Source organism: Salvia splendens, chromosome 8 (genome assembly GCF_004379255.2).
Source record: "Salvia splendens isolate huo1 chromosome 8, SspV2, whole genome shotgun sequence".
NCBI classification, from domain to species: domain Eukaryota; kingdom Viridiplantae; phylum Streptophyta; class Magnoliopsida; order Lamiales; family Lamiaceae; genus Salvia; species Salvia splendens.
The window spans coordinates 7,683,419-7,701,800 of NC_056039.1; the positions used below are offsets into that span (position 1 = coordinate 7,683,419).

Consider the following 18,382-nt stretch of genomic DNA (forward strand, 5'->3'; position numbering starts at 1 on the left):
AAACAATATTTAGCGGAAGCATTTCGAGAGTAGAATAATGCTATGTATGAAGACACAACATATTCTAGACATTTGATAGACATTCTTCACTGTTATGCTCAACACCCACCGCACTCGTCACAGCTCAACCTGCACATTTTTAAAAAGAAATGCAGGGCTGAGTACTTGATGCACTCAGTGGACTCATGCCGAAAACATTTTATAAAAAGTATTTATCATGCCACCATTGAGTGACCTTGGGATTTTAACTTTAGAAATCGTCCAAGACACTAAAATCATTTCCATTGAAAAATTCGGTTGATCAACCATTTTCTCATAGCTATCTACCATATCTGATCCATTGATGACAAGGAACGTGGCCACATTCCAAGTCACTAGACCGGCCGACCCAAAAGACGGCTCACGATCTCCATAGGTGTACACTAGCCTGAATAGGGACTCACTCCCTAGACAGACCCGAATTCGATTATCCATTGATGGCAAAAGCCACATCAGATAGGTTCCATAGAATAAAACAAAACACGGCATGACAAATATTCATATCATTTTCACATAAATATACTTAGGGCATTGCCCTTATTTAAAAAGAAAGCCCACCTCGCTTACTTATACCACACAATCACGACTTTACGCAACCTTTTACTCTTGGTACCCTCGTACGTGCAACAACCCTTGTCAAAATCACCACATAATCAGGTTTTCCATTATTACAATTATCATGCATGTCCTATCGTTCCTTTCATCGTTTTCTTAGATTGCCCATTCCCGAACGTTCATCAACATAAGGAAAAACATGCCATAATACTTCTCAACGTGTTACACATAATCATGCCATAGGATACCTTCTTAAATCATACATGCATCATATAATTCATTAAAACTTAGCAACAAGTGATATTTTCACCTAACAACAAAACTGACAGAATTGCGCGGTTGGTTTGTAAAAATTATTTAAAATTCATCCGGTCTCCGTTGGGGCTGAAACTTTTCCACAATACAGTAGACACATAAAATATCATTCAATTAAAATTTCACATCAAAATAATCTTTTTAGGTCGGTCAAATCGAAAACGTAACTCCCTGGTCGAGAAAAACAATTTCTGGCAGAACTGCGCAGTCAACTTCAAAAAATTCACCAAAAATACATCTTTCGTCCAAATAGGTTGAAATTCACACACCACACAGAAGACACCTTAAGGTTTACTCAGAAAAAAGAATCGTATAAAAAGGAGTTCGTTTGGTTGGTCAAACATGCGTCGGAACCTACTATCCGAATACTACAGATTTCATGCTCCAAAATTCGAGTTATCCTAAATGAATGCAAGGAAATCAAGGCTGGGAATTGATCGGTGATTACCTTCTTAGGCGGCAGAAAACTCTCTTCTCCAACTCGGTTCTTTCTCTAAATTTTAGTTCCTGATTTTTCTTGGTATTGAATTTATGTGTAGAAAGATCGTGGGATTGATTGGATATATATAGGCAAAACTGATAGATATTGATGGATTTGTTGGTTGGAGAGATTTTAGGGAGTATAGATATGGGGAAATCGTTTGGTGATATGGTTTACAGAAATATATTTGACCAAGTCAACTAGGAAAAGATTTAATTAGATTTATTTGATTTTTTTTTCTTTTTTTTTACAGGTGTTACAATCTACCCATCTTAACAAAAATTTCGTCCCGAAATTTGCTTACGTCCTTCGAATACAGAATTTCTCCATCATCTTGTCTTCCAAGCAGCTTCCGCATGTCGCTTAATTAACATTGTAGTTGAAAGTCACATCGCTGCCACTTTTAATAAATTACGCGAGATTAGACTATATTAAATTAAATTGCGCACTTCGCATCATCCCTCCTTGTCTTGCACCCTCTTTTGCATTTGAACTTCATTTCGTCTTCGCTATCTTCCACTTCTTGAAATCTTCTTCGTCTTCTTTTTGTTCTTGTCGTGCCTTGACAATTTAGGGATTCGCCCCACACTTTCAGATTCTCGTTCGTTTTTTTGTCACATGGGAAAGTGATAGATTATTTCATCTTAAAACTACGGTTCGCGCATGTTCCATCTAGCTTAGTCTTAGGCACTCTAAGTTCACAACACATTTCACCATCTCATAGATCAACAAATATCACATTTAAAGTCATTCATACTTCCAATAACAAGTATAATACACAACATTTTCACATCCCATAGCAAAACACTTTCGAAATTCACATTTCTTTTCAAAACTTTCAAAACTTTTGAAACAAAAATATCTTTACACTTTCACACTTTCCTCAAAAATTTCCACATCTCACTTTTAAAGTAAACGTTTTGACTCAAAACTAAAACGTACTTTCGCATCAATTTTCATCTTTCGTATAAAACACTCCATAGAATAACGCATCATACTTTGCACCTCATAACATAAATATCATCACACTTCCATAGCTCAATTTTCCAAACGAAAAAGTTAAAAACTATTTTTCTCGAAACTCAAAATTTTTTGAATTCATAAACACAACATTTTCCATTGATCAAATCTTTTCATAACAGATAAGTCACCCCATTGCATAACATATCGCGAAACACAGACGCACATATATTTTTATATAACCATAGCTCATCTATCCTATTGTAAAACATACTTTGTTTTCATAACCATAGCTCCTCTATCCCATTGTAAAACATACTTTGTTTTAATAACCATAGCTCTTCTATCCCATTGTAAAACATACTTTGTTTTAATAACCATAGCTCTTCTATCCCATTGTAAAACATACTTTGTTTTAATAACCATAGATCTTCTATCCCATTGTAAAACATACTTTTTTTTCATAACCATAGCTTCTCATCTCCTTTCCTGAAAACTTTCTCATAAAAAAAAAATTCCATAAAAATAAATTACCACTTTCTTGATTGAGCGCGGCGAACCGGGATGTTGAGCCTTCAATGCATAATTATTATCATTATTATTTTAGTCTAGCGAAACAAGTCTAGACTAAGACTGAAAAAGACTCTCGGGTCCAGAGCGGAAAGAAAAATTGCTCTGATACCACTTTGTCACGCCCGCATTTTCTAAGGATAGAAAACACGGTTGATCGCGACTAGGGGAGGATTAAAGAAGTGGGGAAGAAAGGGGAAAACAACACAACTCAACCATAGCCCGAAACAAATGGGAATGGCTCGAATAACATCAGAGTATCTCAACAATCAACAACTCAAAAGAAACAATATTTAGCGGAAGCATTTCGAGAGTAGAATAATGCTATGTATGAAGACACAACATATTCTAGACATTTGATAGACATTCTTCACTGTTATGCTCAACACCCACCGCACTCGTCACAGCTCAACCTGCACATTTTTAAAAAGAAATGCAGGGCTGAGTACTTGATGCACTCAGTGGACTCATGCCGAAAACATTTTATAAAAAGTATTTATCATGCCACCATTGAGTGACCTTGGGATTTTAACTTTAGAAATCGTCCAAGACACTAAAATCATTTCCATTGTAAAATTCGGTTGATCAACCATTTTCCCATAGCTATCTACCATATCTGATCCATTGATGACAAGGAACGTGGCCACATTCCAAGTCACTAGACCGGCCGACCCAAAAGACGGCTCACGATCTCCATAGGTGTACACTAGCCTGAATAGGGACTCACTCCCTAGACAGACCCGAATTCGATTATCCATTGATGGCAAAAGCCACATCAGATAGGTTCCATAGAATAAAACAAAACACGGCATGACAAATATTCATATCATTTTCACATAAATATACTTAGGGCATTGCCCTTATTTAAAAAGAAAGCCCACCTCGCTTACTTATACCACACAATCACGACTTTACGCAACCTTTTACTCTTGGTACCCTCGTACGTGCAACAACCCTTGTCAAAATCACCACATAATCAGGTTTTCCATTATTACAATTATCATGCATGTCCTATCGTTCCTTTCATCGTTTTCTTAGATTGCCCATTCCCGAACGTTCATCAACATAAGGAAAAACATGCCATAATACTTCTCAACGTGTTACACATAATCATGCCATAGGATACCTTCTTAAATCATACATGCATCATATAATTCATTAAAACTTAGCAACAAGTGATATTTTCACCTAACAACAAAACTGACAGAATTGCGCGGTTGGTTTGTAAAAATTATTTAAAATTCATCCGGTCTCCGTTGGGGCTGAAACTTTTCCACAATACAGTAGACACATAAAATATCATTCAATTAAAATTTCACATCAAAATAATCTTTTTAGGTCGGTCAAATCGAAAACGTAACTCCCTGGTCGAGAAAAACAATTTCTGGCAGAACTGCGCAGTCAACTTCAAAAAATTCACCAAAAATACATCTTTCGTCCAAATAGGTTGAAATTCACACACCACACAGAAGACACCTTAAGGTTTACTCAGAAAAAAGAATCGTATAAAAAGGAGTTCGTTTGGTTGGTCAAACATGCGTCGGAACCTACTATCCGAATACTACAGATTTCATGCTCCAAAATTCGAGTTATCCTAAATGAATGCAAGGAAATCAAGGCTGGGAATTGATCGGTGATTACCTTCTTAGGAGGCAGAAAACTCTCTTCTCCAACTCGGTTCTTTCTCTAAATTTTAGTTCCTGGTTTTTCTTGGTATTGAATTTATGTGTAGAAAGATCGTGGGATTAATTGGATATATATAGGCAAAACTGATAGATATTGATGGATTTGGTGGTTGGAGAGATTTTAGGGAGTATAGATATGGGGAAATCGTTTGGTGATATGGTTTACAGAAATATATTTGACCAAGTCAACTAGGAAAAGATTTAATTAGATTTATTTGATTTTTTTTTCTTTTTTTTTACGGGTGTTACAATAGTTTTATAGAGTGTCTTTAATAAAATGGAGTATTCCACAATATTAAGTGGGGAAAAGAATTGTAATCCGTTGCTAACTTTCTTAAGCTGCTAACTCATCAACGCAATGTATTAAAAATGTCAACACGATAATATTGAAATGTCAATATAAACTTAAGTTGATATTTTAATAAATACATTGATATTTAAATGTCAATACGGTTTATAAAAATGTCAACACGAATTTGTGTTCATATTTTAATGTGATCGTGTTGACATTTTTAATACACTGCGTTGATGAGTTAGCAAGTTAACAATGTAACACCCGTAAAAAAAATCAAATAAATCAAATAAATCTAATTAAATCTTTTCCTAGTTGACTTGGTCAAATATATTTTTCTAAACCATATCACCAAACGATTTCCCCATATCTATACTCCCTAAAATCTCTCCAACCACCAAATCCATCAATATCTATCAGTTTTGCCTATATATATCCAATCAATCCCACGATCTTTCTACACATAAATTCAATACCAAGAAAAACCAGGAACTAAAATTTAGAGAAAGAACCGAGTTGGAGAATAGAGTTTTCTGCCGCCTAAGAAGGTAATCACCGATCAATTCCCAGCCTTGATTTCCTTGCATTCATTTAGGATAACTCGAATTTTGGAGCATGAAATCTGTAGTATTTGGACAGTAGGTTCCGACGCATGTTTGACCGACCAAACGAACTCCTTTTTATACGATTCTTTTTTTTGAGTAAACCTTAAGGTGTCTTCTGTGTGGTGTGTGAATTTCAACCTATTTGGACGAAAGATGTATTTTTGGTGAATTTTTGAAGTTGGCTGCGCAGTTCTGCCAGAAATTGTTTTTCTCAACCAGGGAGTTACGTTTTCGATTTGACCGACCTAAAAAGATTATTTTGATGTAAAATTTTAATTAAATGATATTTTATGTGTCTACTGTATTGTGGAAAAATTTCAGCCCCAACGGAGACCGGATGAATTTTAAATGATTTTTACAAACCAACCGCACAATTCTGCCAGTTTTGTTGTTAGGTGAAAATATCACTTGTTGCTAAGTTTTAATGAATTATATGATGCATGTATGATTTAAGAAGGTATCCTATGGCATGATTATGTGTAACACGTTGAGAAGTATTATGACATGTTTTTCCTTATATTGATGAACGTTCGGGAATGGGCAATCTAAGAAAACGATGAAAAGGAACGATAGGACACGCATGATAATTGTAATAATGGAAAACCTTTGTGTGGTGATATTGACAAGGGTTGTTGCACGTACGAGGGTACCAAGAGTAAAAGGTTGCGTAAAGTCGTGATTGTGTGGTATAAGCAAGCGAGGTGGACTTTCTTTTTAAATATGGGCAATGCCCCAAGTATATTTTTATGTGAAAATGATACGAATATTTTTCATGCCGTGTTTTGTTTTATTCTATGGAACCTATCTGATGTGGCTTTTGCCATCAATGGATAATCGAATTCGGGTCTGTCTAGGGAGTGAGTCCCGATTCAGGCTAGTGTACACCTATGGAGATCGTGAGCCGTCTTTTGGGTCGGCCGGTCTAGTGACTTGGAATGTGGCCACATTCCTTGTCATCAATGGATCAAATATGGTAGACATCTATGGGAAAATGACTGATCAGTCGAATTTTACAATGGAAATGATTTTAGTGTCTCGGACATTTTCAAAGTTAAACCCGAGGTCACTCAATGGTGGCATGATAAATACTTTTTATAAAATGATTTCGGCATGAGTCCACTGAGTGCATCAAGTACTCAGCCCTGCTTTTCTTTTAAAAATTGCAGGTTGAGCGTGACGGGTGCGGTGGGTGTTGAGCAAGACCGTTGAAGAAATTAAGTGTTTAGAATGTGTCATGTCTTCACACGTGGCATATTCATTCTCTCAAATGCTTCTGCTAAGTAGTTGTCTTTCTTTTGAGTTCTTGTATCGCTGAAATATTATTCATTTTTGAGTTATTGATTGTTGAGATACTCTGATTTTATTCGAGCTATTCCCAGTTGTTTCAAGTTATGGTCGAGTTGTGTTGTTTTCCCATTTCTTCCCCGCTTCTTTAATCCTCCCCTAGTCGCGATCAACCGTGTTTTCTATCCTTAGAAAATGCGGGCGTGACAAACAATTTAAGAAAAGTTAACATTATAACGCACCCAATAGGTATATATATTATTTTTTGTAGAGTATGTGATTTTTCCGATATACTTTTTCAGTGGGCGACTTTCATGTATTTGACTTTTTTTTCCTTTTTTCCTTTGTAAAAAATGGAAGTTTGAAATAGAGAGAAAAACAAAAGAAAAGGGAATATAAGGTAGGGTCAAATGACAACATGAAAAGTGCCGTAGCAGCATCGGTTCATTATTTTTGTCCGAATTTGATAGAAAGTTAAAAATATATGACGTACCAAAAAATTAAGTATTATAATTTCAATCATTCAACTTCTCCTAAATATATAGAACTATACTACTTTTTTTATTCATTTATCCATTCAGGAGGTGCTAACATTTTTTTTCCACTGAAAATACTTTCAACAATTTTTGTTAAAATTTATATCCAATCTAATAGACATCTACGATAATAGATGAAGTAAAATGTAAAAAAACCTCGGTCATATTCTATTATTGCTTTGATACTTTAATCTTTTCGAACAAAAAGAAAGCAGCAAATTAAAAACTACCACGTCGGTATTTTTGGGTCTCGTAAGAATCTTTTTGTACTACGATATTTGATAATCATACATACGTTGAAAATTACTGAGTTATAATTTGAAAAGGTAAATCATTCATTCAAAATAGTCCATTTAATTATTTGTTTAAAGCAAAATACGGTCTTTATATTTTGGTCTCAATAAGAAAGCTCATTTTAAAATTTTCGTTCAGTCTCATTAAATGTATCAGTAAGAATTTATTAAAAACGACAATAAATCTCATCTTTACTTTTCATCCTTATTGCATTAAATGTCATTATGAAAACATTAAATAAATAAAGTCAAACCTAAATAACACAACAATTAAAGTGAGGCCCAACATATCTCTCATAAATACAAAAATATCTCTCAAACAATTTATATCTCTAGTTAAATACAAAGTTAAATAATTTCTTAAAAATAAACTACGCAAACAGCACTTGAACTTTCAATTTTAAACAAAAATAGTCTTTCAGCTTTAAAAATATTATGGGTAGTCCCTGAACTTAGAGATAATCTCACATATGATACTTTTACACTATTATATAGTATATACCGAAAATAACCACAAGGCACACGGGATATTTTTATAATTTCATTAAATTTAGGTACTTTGATTGAAAAAGAGAAAGACTAAATAAGATTTGATATACAGTGATTAAAAAAGTGAAGTGAAAAATATTATTTCAAGTTTCCAAACTATTGGGAAATATCATACCCAATACTAGAGATTGAGAAAAATATCATACCCAATACCTTGGTACCCTAGTTTTATGAAAGTCTAAAAATACCCTTCATGTCTTGGAGAGTATTTTCGGTTGAAAAAATAGGCCAAACAGTGAAAAAGTACCATGGATGAGATTACTCCATATGTATAGGGACTATCCATGATATTTTTAAATTTCAAGGACTATTTTATGTGCAAACCTCAAAGTTCAGGTGGTGGTGAATTGTAGTTCATTTTGATTTAAAAGGTTCTTTGGTAATTTTCATTTTATAGATTTCATAGAATAATTAATTTTTTGTGTGAATTAATTTTTTTTATATTTTTTGCTCTTATTTATTTGTAAATTAATTCAATTGCAATATATGTCATTGAAAAAATGATAATTTATAAGACGAGCAATATCAATAATTTTATTATTTTCTCAATGATTCTTGAATCGAATTGCAACTAAAATAACTTTAAAATAAATATGAAAAATTGAAAGTAAATAAATTTAAAATAAATATGAAAAAATGAAAAAAAATAAATTTAATTAATACAAAAATTAATTACATTATGAAGTTTTTTAAATAAAATTCAACAAAAATAAAATATAAATATAAAAAATTAGTAAATCACAATTCATTTGTATATACATGGACTTAATCAACAAAAAAAGCTGTAAAATGACATAAAGAAACAAAACGGATTACTACAATTACTTAATGAACCAAAAATTTATAGAATAATCTAATGATAAATGTATAGTACAATAATCTCTAAGATTGTTTTGCCTTTATTTAACATGCTTTAAACATAATGCATGGAGATGATATGCTCACAATCAGACCGTTTAATTAATACTTTCTCCATCACAACAAATGAGTTTTTTTTTTAAATCATACACGTTAAAAAATATTTAAGATTGTGAAAATATAATTTATATGCAATTGTTATATTTTTCTTTTATTTACGGTTGCTTATATTATTTGTGCAAACATTGAACAAATATATTTTAACACCGCATCTATGTTCCTTATAAAATAAATTTAGGAGGAAAACAAAAGATATTGAAAGTCAATCCAACGGTCCACAATGTCCAGCTCCTAAATCACCTCCCCGCCATTTCTTGTCTCCCTAGAAAAAACAGAAACCCATGAAGAAGACGAGTTTCTTGAATCAAAACAAATGAGAATGAGACGAATGAGAATATTGTCGTGGGCGATAGCAGTCGCGCTAATCCTTGTGTTGGGTGATCAGGTATGGCTGGCACAAGCACAAGACCCCGCTGCCGTGGAAACCCCCGCCGACCCCGCAGCCGCAGGCGACCCCGCTGCCACGGCCGATAACCCTGCGGCCATGGAGCTCCTGTCGCAGGCCATGTTCAAACGCTTCAACAATTTCTCCGCCTTCTTCGGCCCCGACGTCAAGAAGCATCTCAAGTACTGCATCAGAGATATGTACGTGATTCATTAACCAAACATCCTCTCATGCTGATGCTTAGAAATCATTTCTTGATTTGGTTTGGTGATTGTTGTAGGGATGCTGAATGGGATAAGGCGTTTAATTTCTCTAAGAACACCAAGTTTCTGGCGGAATGCGTTAAAGGCGACAAAGGCATGCATAGTTTGATCAATGCTTGTTAGATAACACGGAGTTCATTATTAGTTCATTAAATTTTCTGTGCAACCATAACACACAAATTTATAAAATGAACTAAAAAACAAACTAATAATGAACTATGTGTTACCTAACAATGACCTTCATGACATGGAAACTAGCTTTGCATATAAATGGTTGCATGTGCAGATGCTATGCAGCGGCTGTGCACGGCGGCGGAGGTGAAGTTCTACGGGCAGAGTCTGTTAGGGGGAGAGGACGGAGAAGTGAAGAGAAAATATAGTCTGAGGCCTAACACGAACTGCAACATGTCGGGGTGGCCCGAAGGGTGCGAGCCCGGGTGGTCCTGCAATGTCAGGAAAGAAGATAAGGTTGACATAAAAAATGACAAAGTGATACCGGAGAGGCTTCTTGACTGTCAGCCTTGTTGCCCTGGCTTCTTCTGCCCTCTTGGCCTTACTTGCATGATACGTGAGTCTCTTTCACTTATCTATAACTTACTAGTTCAAAATTGTGATTTCTGTAATTCTTTCTTCAAGCCTGCCCCTTGGGAGCCTACTGCCCTCGAGCTCAAGTTAATGAAGCCACCGGTGTCTGTGCTCCGTAAGTCTTCAATTCCTACTGCAAATCCATTTCCAATAATTGATGTTGACACTCGAGAATATTTGGAAGGTACCGTTATCAACTACCTCCAGGGCAGGTCACCCACAGCTGTGGCAGCGCTGACATGTGGTCTGATTTTACATCTGGCCACCCGTTGTTCTGTTCCGGAGGATTCTACTGTCCCACCACAACCCAAAAGAACCCCTGCACCAAGGGGTATTTCCCTCTCCTGCTTTTTAACATACATCATCAGCATCACTCTCCTACTCATAACTTTTTCTTCTTCTTCTTCAATGTGTTACAGACATTTCTGTAGGTCTGGTTCCACTACTCAGACGCGTAAGTCAAATCTTGTGTTTGTGTGTGTGTCTTGATCAGTTATGAATCTGATCATGGATGAGTTTGCAGCGTGCTATCAGCTCGCAGGCTGTCACAGTCAAACTGAGAATCAGAATATCACAGCTTACGGACTCATCTTCTTTGTAAGCTTCTTCGACTGTGCTTCATTTGATCTTGTAAGAGAGAAGAATTTCGTTGAAATGTGGGTTGGTGTAGGGTGGGATCACTATGATCCTTCTCATCATATACAACTGCTCCGGTCAAGTCCTGAGTGATAGAGAGAAGAGGCAGGCCAAGTCGAGAGAAGCTGCTGCTAAGAGCGCCCGGGAAACGGTGCAGGCACGGGAGAGATGGAAGTCAGCCAAAGATGTTGCAAGGAAAGGTGCTGAGCTCACGGCACAGTTGTCACGGACATTCTCCCGTAAGAAGTCCGTGCTGAATGAGCCACATAAAGGCTCCGGACAACCTAAACCGGGATCAGATGGCGCGTTGCCTCCAGTCACTGGTGACTCAAAAGGGAAAAAGAAAAAGGAAAGCAACTTAACCAAGATGCTGCGCGACCTCGAAGAGAATCCCGATAATGATGAGGGGTTCAACGTGGAGATCGGAGACAAGAATCTGAAGAAGCATGCGAAGGGGAAGCAGCTGCACACGCGCAGCCAGATCTTCAAGTATGCGTACGGCCAGATCGAGAAGGAGAAGCAGATGCAGGAACAGACCAAGAATATGACATTCTCCGGTGTCATATCCGTGGCTTCCGATTTAGAATTCTCGAGTAGGCCACCTATTGAGGTGTTCTTCCAAGACTTGGCTATCACGTTGAAGGGTAAAAACAAGCATCTCTTGAGGTGTGTGACAGGGAAGCTCGTACCTGGCCACGTTTCTGCTGTCATGGGTCCGTCAGGTGCTGGGAAGACAACATTCCTCTCAGCCTTGCTGGGAAAAGCTGCTGGATGCACTATCACCGGCTCCATCCTCATCAATGGCAAGAACGAACCTATGCAATCATATAAAAGAATTATCGGATATGTTCCTCAAGATGATATAGTTCATGGAAATTTGACAGTGGAGGAGAATCTCTGGTTCAGTGCCAGATGCAGGTACATTTCTGCCAATTTATATGATTACTCGTGCTATGTTTATAATCATGGATTTCGTGATCTCCTAATCCCTAAAATTTCTTTAGACTCGCAGCTGATCTTGAAAAATTTGAGAAAGTTTTAGTTGTTGAGAGAGTAATCGAGTCCCTAGGGTTGCAGCACATTAGGGACTCCCTAGTTGGAACAATCGAGAAAAGAGGAATCTCCGGAGGTCAGAGGAAACGAGTCAATGTCGGACTTGAAATGGTTATGGAGCCTTCACTGCTAATCTTAGATGAGCCTACGTCTGGCCTAGACAGTTCTTCTTCACTGCTACTCCTCAGAGCCCTACGTCGTGAAGCTCTTGAAGGAGTAAATATATGCATGGTGGTTCACCAACCAAGGTAAATCTAAGGAGTCTATCACTATTTATGAGCTAATTGGGTCTATTATTAGAGAAAGTTAAGGTGTCAGATTATGCTAATCAGCGACCATTTTTTTCTGTAGTTACACATTATACAGGATGTTCGATGATTTGATACTTCTAGCTAAGGGAGGCCTTACGGTGTATCACGGACCAGTGAAGAAAGTCGAGGACTACTTTTCTGGTCTAGGGATCGTTGTCCCTGAAAGAGTGAATCCTCCTGATTATTACATTGACATATTGGAAGGAATAGTGAAACCAAGTGCAAATGCAACAGTTAAATTTAAGGAACTTCCCCTCAGATGGATGCTTCACAATGGTTATCCTGTACCACCCGACATGCTAGATTCTGCAGGGGTGTCATCTGTTTCCGCTGATGACTCATCCCATGGAGGAATGACGCCTGCCAGTACTTCTACGCCAGAGCAATCTTTTGCCGGAGATCTTTGGCAGGATGTTAAGTTTACCGTAGGCCAGAAGAAAGATCACATATGGCTTAATTTCAACAGATCACAAGACTTGTCTAATCGAGAGACACCAAACGTTGTGATGCAGTATAAGGTTTTCTTAGGGAGGTAATATCTACACTCATTTTGGCGGAAACTTTTTCCTATTATAAGCATAATCTAAGATTTTATGAGATGAAAGCTTAGATTGATGAGGAAAAGCAGTAGCATCTCACCTCTTCATTTCTGATGCACTAAAGTTTAATCTCAGACTCGGAAAACAGCGACTAAGAGAATCCAGAGCACAAGCTGTGGACTTTCTGATCCTCCTACTGGCAGGAATCTGCTTAGGAACACTTGCAAAAGTGAGCGATGAAACCTTTGGCTCATCGGGATATCTGTACACAGTCATTGGAGTGTGTAAGTCCTGAATTCCATGAAAATATTTTCAATGTCTTAAATGAGACATGGAATGTACAACACTACTACACTGATGCTTACCAATGTTTGTGTAGCCCTGCTCACCAAGATTGCTGCTTTGAGATCCTTTTCTCTGGACAAGTTGCATTACAGGAGAGAGAGTGGTTCTGGCATGAGCAGCTTGGCTTATTTCCTAGCAAAGGACTCGGTCGATCATTTCAGCACCATCATAAAGCCTGCTGTCTATCTATCAATGTTCTATTTCTTCAACAATCCCAGGTCTACCATTTTTGAAAACTACCTGGTCTTGCTGTGTCTCGTATACTGCGTTACTGGCATAGCCTACATTCTTGCAATCTACTACGAACCCGCTCCAGCCCAACTGGTGCGCAATATTGTCTTCTCTGAGAGTGTGTTTTCTTGAGTATTTGAGTCTTGAATACATCCTGTGTTTTTTCACCTCTTCAGTGGTCAGTGTTGCTTCCTGTTGTTCTTAGTCTCATTGCCAACCAAGATGCGGAGTCATTCGCATCAAAAATAGGAGACTATTGCTACACAAAATGGGCTCTGGAAGCATTCCTGCTTGCAAATGCAGAAAGGTAGGAGCTGTCCTGCATGTCATACTCTCAAAAAATATTTGTAAGAATATTCAGCACCCGTTGCCTTTTGTTGCAGGTATTCTGGGGTATGGCTTATTCAAAGATGTGGCGCAATCAGAAAGAGAGGTTATGACCTTGAGGACTACTACCCCTGTTTGGCATACCTCATTGCCACTGGTATATTCAGTCGAGGGGTGGCCTTCTTCTGTCTGGTCACTTTCCAGAAGAAATAGTTACAGAGAATCTAGCTGTTTTTTATTTTCTTGTAGCAGAGAGGTAAATGGAAGGGCAAGATTCATAGTTAGGAAAATTCTCAGGCAAGCATTGTCATGGGATACAGTTAGCAGTGAGAGTTAGAATTCTTATTTATACTATGTTTGTATCCTAAGAAGGTAACGAGTGGGAAAACAGAGTAGGTGTTGTTGTATCATATTCAAGCAAAATTCTTAGCTCCGGGGGTATATCCCCCGCCAACCAATGAAAGACGAGATTAAATATAGACAAAGAAGAAACTGTATTTATTAGATTTGCAAAGGGTAAATGAAGGAAGATTCGATTTATCAGATTCTGTCTTAGTTCCATCTACAGATTGCAAGATGCTCCCTCGCATTTGAAACGGGACGATAAATAAGATATCTAATGAACTTCTTGACACATATATCGAAGTGAGATGAAGAACAACTAACTATCAATATGAATGCTTCATTTCCAAACCATATCCCCCATAAATTTGAGAGCTGGGACACCCCTTATCTCTACATCAACTAGGGGCGATTCGATTAGCTTCAGTTTAGCCAGCTCAGGGTCTTTCTCGATCTTATCAAGAGCACGTCTTTGGTCCTAAAGGATATACAAAATCACAAGCTTCAGACACGTTGTCATATCGTAACTTATTTATTTTTTACTTTCTTATGATTAGCTTCTTACAAATATTAAATTCCATCCAGAGTGGTTTTCAAAATGTTGAAAAATACTTTATCTGATTCAAGTATCTAAGCATATTTTTGGAAACGATTTTTTATTTACTAGGCCAAAATCAAAATCAAGATAAAGCTGAGAAATGAGTTTTGATTCATATCTTACCTTTCTTCTCATTGAGCAAAACTTGCAGTCAGAAGCAGATGGAGGTAGCAATTGATTTATGACTAGTCTGTTCACTGGAACCATCTCCTTCCTCAAGGATGCACATAGTCTTGAAGATTCATTGACTGCCATCACCTACACATTATTACACCAGGAAGCAGTCAGTTTAACTTAAAATGGATGTGTTGAATACCCTTTTTTTCTGAATCATATAAGGATAATGATCGATTAAGAGCATGTTACAGCAGTTGAGTGTGGTGAATCAAATTATAAGAAAAGTATGGTCGTGCTGTTGTCAGTATCATCTATAGCATCAAAAGTAGTTCTAGCTAAATCAGAGATCAATTACGAGAAATTGATGGCAGTTATTCATTGATCTTATAAAAAATTTAACTATCTGTGTAGGTTCATTACAGTGGGGATTGTTACGATCACAAACTCTGTGGTCTCTGGGTCACGGAAAAGATCTCGCACTCTTCCCATGCTTAACCTTAGCTGCTCTAACTTGTCATTCTGCACAGATTTAAAAATAATAATAAAGCTGTACTTATCCTTTCTGAATAGTAAACTGTTAAATACTCGAATGCCTATTTTAAAATAAGAGTAAGAAAAACAAAAAAAAAACGGATTTGCTAACATCATCTTGCTGTGGTTCTCCTTTTCCGAATGCAGATTTAAGGGCTGCTGTTGCTGAAGCTATCTTCTTCTTGATCTGAATCCAGTAGAATAATTTTTATATTAATTCTATACCCCTCACGAAATCGCTAACTTATGGGTGGGGAAGGGAGGGTAAAGAAGTCGAGCATAGGAAAATTGCAAGTGCAAAAACACAAAAATGCACTCACCTTCATCATCTTGCCTATAGATGCATCAAGGAAATCTGGCAACGACAATAGTCGAAGTGTGTGACCCTACAAAAACCATATTAGCAGCCTGCAACTGTCGGCCAAGAAACAAAGACTAATCCCTTACCGTGGGAGCCGTATCGAACACAATGTGCCTGAATTTGCTATACTCTGGTGAGTCCAAAAATTGCATGACCTGTAAGATAATACAAGTAATAATTCAGCATTAATTCAGAAACTAGTTAGTAAAAATAATTTAATTACATGCCTTGGAAATTGCAACAATTTCATCTAGACCAGGAGGGGAAGTTTCCAACAGCTCGTCAAGTTTGAGGTCTCCCATCTGCTCATGAAAGAAGCAAGTACCACACATGGATAAATCATAAGTACATCATATTTCTAGTTCAACAAAAACCTAAAATGCTAAATATATTATAGAACATGCAGCAATCAGCCTAAGTTTAAGATATTACTCATTACCTAGCTCTGGCGAACTCAAAGAAACTGTCAAGACCCAATATGAAAATTACAAACAAGTACTATCTGGTATGAAGTACACCATGATCATCCTAAATCAGTGACGACTTTAGCCTGCACAAGTGAAACTAAAGCCTAATTTGCTAAAGAAGTGCAACGATTACATCAGTTTCATCTTTGAATGTCTTATTTTCTCATAAATCCACAAATGATCAGTCTGCGACAAAATATGCCATAATTCAAAGCAATCAATGATTCTATAAACCATGGGAAGTCAAATGTACCAGCAATTCACCGAAGGTCGAGTAACCAAATATATCTCTGGAACTAAAGGAAAACTAACCAGTAATGAAATTTCTCACCATGCCAGCAAACCCCCCGAGGCCCATACTGTCCATGACGTTTCTAACTGCACCTTCATCATGTTGCCCTTTGGAACTCAACTCTTCCCTTGCCTTCTCAGGGTTTAACTTTCATAGGACAAATACAACATTACGATTGATAAGCTTGATGCTTAAACAAAGAGAGATATTTTCATCTTATCAAGAAATGGATACCTCAATAGCATATAATGAAGAATCCACACCTTGTACAGGAACAAGCATCCCTCCAGTCAAATTCTACAGAATACACATTGAGCAAATGGCATTGTCTTCTAAGGAAAAAATCAAATTCTCAAGCATTCACATGAGTACAAGATATTACTTGATCAAAAGAATCACTTAGTGAATGCGCAGGATCTGTAGACACCACAATAGTGGGGTGACCCCGATTGGCTAATTTTACAGCAAGAGATGCTGCACAACTTGTTTTCCCAACACCACCTTTCCCACCTAGCAAATAAAATTTCCTCTGCTTGCTAGAAACCATTTCATCAAAGCCAGCAACTTTTGTCATAGCAGTGGTCATATATCTTGCTGCAATAAAAATACACCAGGGAAAATTAAAAGGTTACCTTAATTGAAAACAGTAGGCTTTGTAGACTTGTAACTCATGTAGTAGCATTTAAACTCAGCCATGAATACAGGTCGCAGTTAATGTTCGAAAAAAACATGTGTTTCACTCAAAATTCTAGCAATACATTTGCATTTTTCTCAAAATTCTTCCACCATACCACACATGTACCTTTGTTTCATTTTCACAGCAACCCTTTTTGCTTCTAGCAGTTGAAAACTACCTAAATCTTCAGTCTCAACACATACTCTGCCTAAGAGAATCAACTATGTTACACTGCCCAAGCATTTTCAAATTGTTTTCGTGGACACTTATTCAGATTATTTCAGCCCAAATTCTTAAAAGGAACTAAAATTATAGTACAACAAGAAACTTACAACATCGAATACAAACAATATCAAGAAAGGGGGGAAAACAACAATCCTTGGGGAAAAAAAATTAAAAATCACCAAAGAATAAGCAATAATACTACTAAACATTCAACCAAAATACTCCAAAAGCAAATAGCAATACAACGAGACAATATATCGAGGAAATACAACAATCGAACTTTGCGAAAGGGCGCATTATTGCGCGTGTCAATGAGAGCAAGTCGCACCTTGGAATGATGGGTTGAGTGGATTTGAATTGATATAAGCTGATACCAAGTGTTGTATGCTTCTGCTGAGTTTAGCAGATGAATGTTTGTGAGGCAATGACTTGGACATGTGATTGAAAAGAGAGGCCATAGCCATATTGGGTTTCTCGAAAATTCTTCGCTGCAAATCGAAGCGTGGTTCCTTCAGCGGCGGGACAGGGGAACTGCTTTAACTCGAAACAAAGGTGGCGCCGCCGACGACGCCGTTTAGTAGTATAAAATATATGGACTAAATTAAAATATTCGGTTTAAATTAATTAAAACTGGATTATCTTTTTCAAAATTGAAATTGAAATAAAATAAGATAATTAATTACGGATGGAATTAGCTGGTGTAACATGTATTTTTAATTAGAAATATCTGTAGCACCTTATATTTGATGAACTCCAATAATCTTTAAGTGAGTTGATTGAGTTTATTTGCTTGGAACTCTAGAACATAGACTAAAATTAAGATCAGTGCTACCGTGTTGGTTCCGAAGGTGATTACGAGGTTTGACCTTCTTGTTATGCATTAGCTACGAGAATATTGTAAAGTCGGATTCGTGACATGTTTATATTAGGGGCCGCCGATGTTCGGTAATGGTGTG

The 18,382-nt window shown here is 37.0% G+C and overlaps 2 protein-coding genes across 2 annotated transcripts; one reads left to right on the plus strand and one right to left on the minus strand.

Moving 5' to 3' along the window:
* Window positions 1-9,455: 9,455 nt before the first annotated feature.
* Window positions 9,456-14,150, plus strand: LOC121745530 (ABC transporter G family member 28-like). The gene is made up of 14 exons (XM_042139476.1): window positions 9,456-9,727; window positions 9,808-9,893; window positions 10,077-10,358; window positions 10,427-10,490; window positions 10,560-10,706; window positions 10,795-10,829; window positions 10,899-10,972; window positions 11,046-11,929; window positions 12,016-12,312; window positions 12,416-12,907; window positions 13,050-13,198; window positions 13,294-13,583; window positions 13,667-13,797; window positions 13,874-14,150. Exons 1-14 carry the CDS (start codon window positions 9,456-9,458, stop codon window positions 14,028-14,030), a joined length of 3,360 nt encoding a protein of 1,119 aa, XP_041995410.1. The 3' UTR covers window positions 14,031-14,150.
* Window positions 14,151-14,294: 144 nt separating this feature from the next.
* Window positions 14,295-17,994, minus strand: LOC121745529 (ATPase GET3B-like). The gene is made up of 11 exons (XM_042139475.1): window positions 17,755-17,994; window positions 16,908-17,119; window positions 16,760-16,822; window positions 16,565-16,672; window positions 15,994-16,068; window positions 15,853-15,921; window positions 15,726-15,791; window positions 15,518-15,592; window positions 15,295-15,393; window positions 14,881-15,015; window positions 14,295-14,637 (listed from the first exon to the last, which is right to left on the minus strand). The coding sequence occupies exons 1-11, from the start codon at window positions 17,888-17,890 to the stop codon at window positions 14,500-14,502; spliced, it is 1,176 nt and encodes a 391-aa protein (XP_041995409.1). The 5' UTR covers window positions 17,891-17,994; the 3' UTR covers window positions 14,295-14,499.
* Between the last annotated feature and the right edge of the window lie 388 nt (window positions 17,995-18,382).